The sequence below is a fragment of the Lactuca sativa genome, chromosome 5 (genome assembly GCF_002870075.4).
Source record: "Lactuca sativa cultivar Salinas chromosome 5, Lsat_Salinas_v11, whole genome shotgun sequence".
Taxonomy (NCBI): Eukaryota; Viridiplantae; Streptophyta; class Magnoliopsida; order Asterales; family Asteraceae; genus Lactuca; species Lactuca sativa.
Genome location: NC_056627.2, coordinates 322,731,085 through 322,740,057, shown reverse-complemented (window position 1 = coordinate 322,740,057; position 8,973 = coordinate 322,731,085). Strand labels below are relative to the sequence as shown.

Here is an 8,973-nt window from a genome sequence, read left to right as displayed (position 1 = left end):
TATGCGAGAATCTATTGTGCCTACTCCGAGTCTACCCAATATCCTACCCAATAAAGGTGGATCAATCCTCGACATATTGTCTCCCCCTAAGGGAAACACACTCGTAAGCCCTTCCTTGAAGGACTCCACATAATGCACACATATATCCTGAGTATGTTCCGCTCTAATACCACTAGCCACATATTGAGAGTTTGATGCCTTCTTCCTACTTGTGGGACGTCTTGACCTCATATGACAACAAGACCAATCTTCCTACATACACATGCCAACGGGTTTACCATACCTTGAACTCATCATGGAAGCCACAATATCTCCCTACCAGTTATGTAGAAGTCAATATGGTTCTTTTCACCACTAAGCCCCCTTAACTTAGCCATAATCCATTGTTTATACACAATGTACTATCACTAATGTGACCCTTTCGATCCAAATTGGCAATGAAGCTAAAATGTACAATCTTCATCTTCACAGTCCATAAGATCACACCATTTACGGTCTATAAGATCACACCATTTCACAATCTTAATGGTATGCTATCTATACCGGGTCTTAATTGTTTTTTATTGTTACTTCTTACATATGTTTTCGGCACAATGAGCATTTTGTTCAATGTAAAGTAACCAATTTATTTTGATATTCAATATTTGACCAAATAAATTTGCAACATTAACCATCATATATATTTGAACCTATGAAGCTCTATTTTAAAGGGTGTTTAGCTAAACTTATTTAAACTCCTTTTTAGTTTATATAGTATAAACAAAAAAAATGTTTGGATAGAAATAATTTATCAAGATGTCGTACTGAAAATAAGTTAATAAGTTAAAATCTATAAGTAATTATTACCTTATAAGTTATAAGCAGTGTTCTAAAAGGCGCGCCATGACGTGAGGCGTGTCTTCGCCGTTACGAAAAGCTTCATAACGTTGCTGTTAGGCGTGACACGTGGCAAGACGTGATATGGCGCGCCATGGCGCATTATGACGTGTTATGGCGCGCGTTTTTTCGTTTGAGACACAGTTTTTTGCTCATTGTTATGTCTTTTCAAATCGGAGATACAAGTATTATGGTTTTTGTTAACTTTTTGTTATTAGTTATTGATCTAACACTTCTAAAAAGTAGTTATATTTAATATAAATTTATATTTATGTGGTAATATAATTTTAAATTAATACAAAATCACCGCCTTACATCACGCCTTGAAAAACGTTATAGCTCGCCATAGCTCGTTAAGCTTGAGGCTTGGCCTTGCCGCCACACGACGCCTGAAACTTTGGTTATAAGCCATACGTTCACAACGGCTTATACCAAACACCCCTTAAGAGACATTGACCCAATGTTCGTAAGCAAAATGCGGATGATCATGATATCGTCACCTTTCAAAAAAATTGAAATTACTTTTTCAATTTCTACTGTATATTGATAAAAATAATACACGATTTTGTATTTATTTTTCGGTAAAAAGTATAAACTTTCGTATCCGTCGGTAATTAACTAGTCGATGATGATAAGCACGCTTTCCTAGCCACCAAAAGACGAAGTAAACTGAAAGAAGAAAAAAAAAACGCACAGCTTCGTCCGACCACAGTCGCCGGAAAACTTGATTCTTACTCAGCTCCGGTACTTTTATCTTGCTTTTATGATTTCAATCTTAAAAATCAGCTTTTATATCTGTATGTGCGTGCATCTGTTTCTGATTGTGAATCCATATGCTAGAATGATTTTTGGTTCCCCGTTTCATGCTTTCAATCAGCAAACAATCTGATATGTTACTTTTCAATTAGTAATCAAAATGTTTTACTTCGAACTGATTAAAGTTTGTTCATAAGTATCGGGTTTCCATTTATTTTGTGTGATTCTACAAACAGGGGAAGGAGGAACTATTCTAGGGCTTGGTTGATAAAAAAAAAAGAACTGCGCTTTTGTATGATATGTTGTACTTGGTGCGTGAGAACCTCTTTATCGGCAACATCAATGCAGCTGCAGAAGTACTTTTGAATGGCAGTGAAGGAATCACCCATATCTTATCAGTTCTGAGCTCGGCTTCTATCAGCTTTTTCTCAGAATGGAAATCGAGTTTCTCAGTTCCTACCAAAGAGATTCGCACTGTGTACATGGGGGATTCAGATTCAAATGAAAATTCCGAGGGTGATGTATCAGATAAAACCGCATTATCCTCCAAGAAGATTCTTTATGTACTCGAGAATGCAGGAAAGGATTTGAATCTGGTGAGGATGGCTGTGCCATTGAGAGACATGGAGAGCGAGAATTTGCTTGATTCTTTAGAAGTTTGTTTGGATTTCATTGATGAAAGTAGGAAAAAGGGTTCAGTTTTAGTTCATTGCTTTGCAGGTGTATCCAGAAGGTAAATCAAAATCTTTCATACTAAATACTAAATACTAATTTCTCATTTTATCTATCACTTTCATGTTCATACACCTCTATACTTCTTGTATCTATGTCTATACCCTTTGTGTTAAAACTTATTTTCTTGATCATGTTTGACTTATAAGTTATAAGTTATCATTTATAAATAAAAATCCATCTCTGTTTTATTTTTGTGTTTATTTAGTGTGTGTTCGTTACAGTGCGGCCATCATCACAGCATACCTGATGAGAACTGAAAGACTTTCTCTAGAAGGTTTGAAAACAGCTAATTTTTCAGTATTTATCGTCTTATTTATTAATCATTTTACATTTTCTTTCATTGGATATAAAATATCTCTTTCCATTTTTGTCCACCTAAATATCCCTCCAGATGCACTTGAATCATTACGCCAAAGCAATGAATCTGTTTGCCCTAATGATGGATTTTTAGAACAGGTAAATAAAAAATTAAATACAATTAATAATAATAATAATAATAAACAATATGAGTGTCTGGTTTTATATTTCTTTTTCTGTTTGTAGTTGAGCATGTTTGAAGATATGGGTTTCAAGGTTGACCATTCAACCACTATATATAAACGCTTCCATTTGAAGGTTTTAGGTGCGTGTTTGACTCTTTTCTTACCCAAATTCTTTAATTTCTAAATATATTTTGTAATTCTCAACATTTGACGTTTATGCCCTTGTGGTATTTAGGCGACTCATACAACCGAGGAGAGAAAATCGACACCACAAAGTTTGCTGCTGACCCTGGCTTGTCCAAGAAAGAAGTCACTATCGGGACCGGAACGCCATCACAGAAAGAAGTGATTCCGATTCCGATTCCGACTCCGACTCCGGCGTCTGCATTCCGGTGTAAAAAATGTAGGAGAGTTGTTGCATTGGAGGAGAATGTTGTGAGTCATGTTCCAGGGGAAGGGGAGAGTTCTTTTGAGTGGCATAGAAGGAGAAGTGATAACTATTTTAACAAATATGATGAGCTTGAATGCACCTCCATTTTTGTTGAGCCTCTTCGTTGGATGAAAACAGGTTTGACTGACTTTGACCCTTACTATTTGTGCATTATATTAAAAGCATCGTATTTACATTTTTAAGAAATGTGAAATATGATCCAGTGGAAGAAGGTGCATTGGAAGGAAAGCTGTGGTGTAGCCACTGTGAAGGGCGGTTGGGTTACTTTAATTGGTCAGGAATTCAGTGTAGCTGCGGGAGCTGGATCACTCCAGCCTTTCAGCTCCATAGAAGCCGAGTTGATATCAGCACTCTTTAAAATAAAATATTAAAAAAAAACTTTTATGCTCTCTTTCTTCAATAATATTATACAGAAATCACACTCATCGTTTAATTGTTTGTTATTTCTATATCATACAATTCCATTACAAATGGATATTTTATCTCTATGATCCAGGGTTCAAACTCATGTGTGTCTGCGTATTGTTGCTAATGCTATCTTGACATATTTTTCTCAATATCATTCATGAATTATTGATCATTTTTTTTATTGGACAGATATATATCGTTATCAACTTCATGAAAAAAGTTATTGTGTAGTATTTTAATATATCTTTATCAACTTCATTCGAAAAGCTATGGTATAATATATTTTTTTAGTATATGCCTCTTTAATTTCCTTATGAGTCTGAAAAAGCATCGTGATGTGTTTGAAGATATGATCTTGAAGGCATATGTTGCAAGTGGAGTATATATCCAGATTCGGAAGATAGGTTATGTTTGGAAAATAACTATTTTGGTACCCTTTCCGACTATGTTTTCTTATGTGAAAATAACAATAACCATTTTTTTTTTCAAAATCTATTTATTAATTATGTGCAAAAAGCATCATTTTTGGTAAGAGAAATTAAATATTGCTATCCTAAAATATTATTAAATTTCATTAAATGAGCATTAAATGTTATACGGAGGATATATAGGAACAAAAAGTAGGAAAATATTTAATTTCTCTTTTCGTAAAATAATATGTAATAACTAGTTATCATGTAATAAATGATCAAATGATGAAACGTTACTGTTTTTTAGTCATGTTAGTGGTTAATCCAAAATAAAAATATGCAAACATCGATTTGTGTTTGTGTGAGTATTGTCATTATTAGCGTATAATACGAAATAAAAGAATCATATATAAGAACATATTGTTTATAAGATATATTTTATGGTAACTTCTATGGATTATATAAAAAACTTAATTTTAGAACACCATCCCCCTCTAGGAATGGATGAGAGAAGAGAAACTTTGTTGCCATACCTTCTAACCTAATAAAAGAAAAATTCATGATTCTTTTAGTGTTAGGTTTACCTTATGATAAAATATATCCTCCCCTATAAACATAAGGTCAATTGATTGGACCATGTGTTGTTCATTTTGACTCTTTTGTTTTGCTTTATTGCACAACAAATCAAAAATATACTTAAGATATGCTTTTTAGATACATTTTTCTTCCCATCTACATAATTGATAATCCCACCATTGGAAATTAACAATGAACATTGGAAGCAAATTAATAATTAATGGAAGTGCTGATCATACGTTGGATATCAACAAATAATTAATGGAAGTGTGGAACATACGTAGGATAACACATCCACACGCATCTCATTTTCTTATTGGTTTCAAGGTTTTGGTTGTACACTGTATCATTGAAGTCAAAGTGATTAAGTAGAATTAACATAGCTTAGGTATTAATTATAATAGAAAATTATACTGTATATATCAAGATAATATAAATGCAACTACAAACATATTTGGTTTTGCAACTAATAAAAACCATGTTTTACTACACAAACAGAATTAGAATAAAATATTATATGACAATTTGTTCAATTCTGAAAATGGAATAAAGCTAGAGTTAAAGCAGGGATAACAAAGAAATATACTTAATGCAACGTATATACCAATAAACCATGGGTGGGATTCCAACGCTAAACTTCCAATAACATGGTAATGTCACCATCATTATAAGATGTATATATATAATAAGCTTAGTTTGTGAATACCAATATCTCGGAGATTTTGTTTATTTAAGAGTCCTTATATTCAAGACGATAAGAAAAGGTACTACACATGCTCAATAAGACATTAGTTGTTTGCTAGGTAACTATACATTTAACTGTTAATGAAAATGACTTTATTGTTCATGTATTCATGACAATTAAGTTTGTAGTATGTTAATTACACGTACCATTGTTGTATGCTTCTTTTCATCATTAATTAAGTTCGAATTCAGTTTTCACAACTTCAATATTATGTTTAATTTTCGCACCATTGATTCTAATGCCTTACAGAATTTCACAACGATAAAGTTTTTTGGTGTTGATAATGGAAAGAGTTGGACCATCCACAACAGTCAAGTACGAGTGTTTGCTTTTTGGTATGTTGAAACTGAATTAATTTCCTTGTTTTTTGTTTTTCTGCATTTTGTCATGTAGTTCAAACTAGTTAAAGAGATTACGCTTAACATGATTTAATTTGTTCATCATTCTTAGATATGGATGATACACTATACCCCATGAGCTTAGGTCTTAATTCTGCTTGTCGCAAGAACATTGAAGGTACCCAAGAACCCATTATATACATATCTAATGGCATAAGATGTGATTATAAAATTTTGATTGTAAATGGCTATAACATATAAAAATTTTGTTCCAGAATTCATGTTGACACACTTGAACATAGATGAATGTGAAGTCCCCACTATGTGCTTAGACTTGTATAGAGAACACGGGACAACCATGGCTGGTCTCAAGGTAAATATTTTCAAGTACAACTTCACATTTCACAAATAAAAACTCTAAAGATATTTTCAAGTAAAAAGATAGTAGAATGCTGACTCTGGTACCTTTTTCAAGTACTATATGCGCATTTATGATTATGTCTAATTTGAATATCGTACATGATTTTTTCTTGACACAGGCTCTTGGTTACAAGTTTGATGATGATGAATTTCATGCATTAGTTCATGGAACCTTACCTTATCACACTCTTAAACCCGATCTGGTGCTAAGGAACATTTTGCTATCGATGCCACAACGAAAAATTGTACGCCTTAGAAGCTACTAGATGATCTTTTTTTTAATACCTTATACTAAAAATATGTCCAAGTACAACTTTAAAGATAAAAATATAACATGTTATATATCTCAACTTTTAAAAAAATCATTATATTTTTGCAATCAGAAGGAAACAATTTATTTCATTTTGGATCTGGAATAAGATACTCATTTGACTATGAAAAGTCATATGAAGCTAGTGTTCTATTATTAGATTTTACTAAGTTGTTTTAATTAGTTTGTCTTTTTGTTTCAGATTTTCACAAATGCGGACAAAGCGCATGCAGCTCAAGTCCTGAGTAGAATGTGCTTAGAAGATTGCTTTGAAGGAGTCATATGCTTTGAAACGCTTAATAATAATCCAGTAGAAGAACCACAATCAATGAAATGTAGCATTAATGAAACTGACGACATTAATAAGCTCAGCTCTGCAACTCGAATCATATGCAAACCAGCTCTTGAATCATTCCAAGCCGCTGCTATCATTGCCAATATCGACCCTAACAAAACCGTAAGCTAAACTCGTTCTTAAAGTTTAATCCTTTAAATGAAGTAGAAGTAGAAAGCATATATATAATGTAGAAAATGGGAACTATATATTTCTTGATTGCATAATTAAAAAGGTTAACATTGTTTAATGTTTAGTTTATCTATCTTCCCTCAGATTTTCTTTGATGATAGTATCCGGAACATTGCCACTGGAAAGGCCGCTGGATTTCATACTGTCATCGTAAGTTGTAAACATTTTTTTTGCGCTACACCTTCATCCATTAATGTGTCAAACATGTATGCTTCCACTTTTATGGTCATGGCTTTATATATATGAATTGAAACTCATTATATGGAAGTTTTAATGTAATTATACCTAAAAAACCAAGTAGTTCTTTGAGTAATTCTAATATTAATGATATAAGTATAAGTTGTACAGGTGGGAAGGTCAAGTCTTGTGCCAGGTGCAGATCATGCCTTACGAAGCATCCACAATATGAGAGAAGCATTGCCTGAATTATGGGAGTGTGAAGGAGAAGAATATACAGAACAAATGATGATACATTCTACTGCTGTGGAAACCGTTGTCAAAGCTTAGGATGTATAACTTTACATCGATACTTCATATGTATGTTTAAGTTTTTACTTCAACTTTGTATGCTTAATATTAAATATGCTCAGAAAACTGTCGAAATAAAGGTGTTGCAACATACAAGCCATCGAAGATTCGTTGTGTTCTAAATGTTAGTTGTGTTTATATATTTTATAATCAGTGGTATCAAAACGTTTAAAGATGAAAACACATACATGTTTGGCGTTCCTTCTTAAACTACCTTGTCGTCGTTATAGGTTGATCGATCTTCTTGACCGATCTCTTCATTCCACATAATCGATCTTTTTTAAGCCAAAATACCTTCTACTTGATGGATTCTACAAAAAAAAAAAACTTCCTTATCGTTTTTTAAGACGACAATGCCTTATAAAGTTAGAATCGTTTTTTTTTTTGTTCTCTATATGAGCCCATTAATAGATTGTTTCACGCTTCAGACATTAAACCAATTAAACAAGCCCACATATTTGGTTCACTTAAGCCCATATATCAATTCCATTAAACACAATTGTTTCATACTAAAACTTTTAAATAGCCTCTTATTCGATATTTTTATATCATTATAACATTTTTTTTTCTTATCAATTCTCCATCCCAAACAACAAGCAACTAAGTCCTTCAAATCAAAATTTCAATATCTTATAAGTGGTAGCAGCGAGAAGTTCTATGTGTGTCATGCTATTGATTATTACAGTTCTATCCTTTATTAATTTTATCTTAAAGATCAATATGAAAAAATAACTCAACTTTATGAAACAGTAATTTATCAATGAATTAGACTCCAATAATAGTTCTAATCCAAACAAAGGAGATGGAATTAACCAAACATTAATGACCTGTTTTATTTATTCATTCTAATACGATTTATTCTTTAAATATTTTAATATTTTCTAATTAAGATGGTTATAAGATATAACATTATAGTTATAGAATCTTACTAAAAAAATAAGAATATTCACTTGGCAGTAAATTATCCTCAACTATCAATCGTTTTTATGTAAACTTCACTGCACATAAATAAAATTATATAAATAAAATTTTTGTAGTTAAAATATAAACAAACATATGTTATTGAAAAAATATGATTAAAATTATAAATTACTTTACATTTTTTGATTTTTTTCTATTTAAATCTCACATTTTTTTTGTTTTTTGCACTGCGAAGGGATATTCACCTAATCTAATGTTAAAGCAATCAAGTTACGAGAAAAAAAAAAACTACATTAGTTTGCAACAAGAAATGTTTTGGGGACATTCTTTTTGGTTGTAATGTGATAATCAAAACTATTATCAACAAAATAGTCGTTTGATTTACAATTTAATTTATAACATTATATTTTTATATCAGCTTACATTATATTTAAGGAGCTCTTGGACTATACTCCTATGGGTATATAAAAATTGCAATTTCATCCATGCTT

General features: G+C 31.9%; 2 protein-coding genes across 3 annotated transcripts; both read left to right on the top strand.

Moving 5' to 3' along the window:
• The first annotated feature begins 1,361 nt into the window (after positions 1–1,361).
• LOC111896895 (uncharacterized) lies at positions 1,362–3,808 on the top strand. The gene is made up of 7 exons (XM_023892862.3): positions 1,362–1,620; positions 1,869–2,365; positions 2,589–2,641; positions 2,759–2,823; positions 2,911–2,989; positions 3,085–3,417; positions 3,504–3,808. Exons 2-7 carry the CDS (start codon positions 1,932–1,934, stop codon positions 3,656–3,658), a joined length of 1,119 nt encoding a protein of 372 aa, XP_023748630.1. The 5' UTR covers positions 1,362–1,620; positions 1,869–1,931; the 3' UTR covers positions 3,659–3,808.
• A 1,579-nt stretch (positions 3,809–5,387) lies between these two features.
• On the top strand, positions 5,388–7,661 carry LOC111896898 (uncharacterized protein C24B11.05). 2 transcript variants are annotated; one of them, XM_023892864.3, is made up of 8 exons: positions 5,388–5,458; positions 5,689–5,774; positions 5,890–5,955; positions 6,053–6,150; positions 6,317–6,442; positions 6,710–6,964; positions 7,118–7,183; positions 7,382–7,661. In XM_023892864.3, exons 2-8 carry the CDS (start codon positions 5,723–5,725, stop codon positions 7,538–7,540), a joined length of 822 nt encoding a protein of 273 aa, XP_023748632.1. In that variant the 5' UTR covers positions 5,388–5,458; positions 5,689–5,722; the 3' UTR covers positions 7,541–7,661. The 2 variants fall into 2 exon arrangements, with proteins under 2 accessions (XP_023748632.1, XP_023748633.1); XM_023892865.3 differs by having other exon boundaries at positions 5,451–5,497.
• Positions 7,662–8,973: the final 1,312 nt, after the last annotated feature.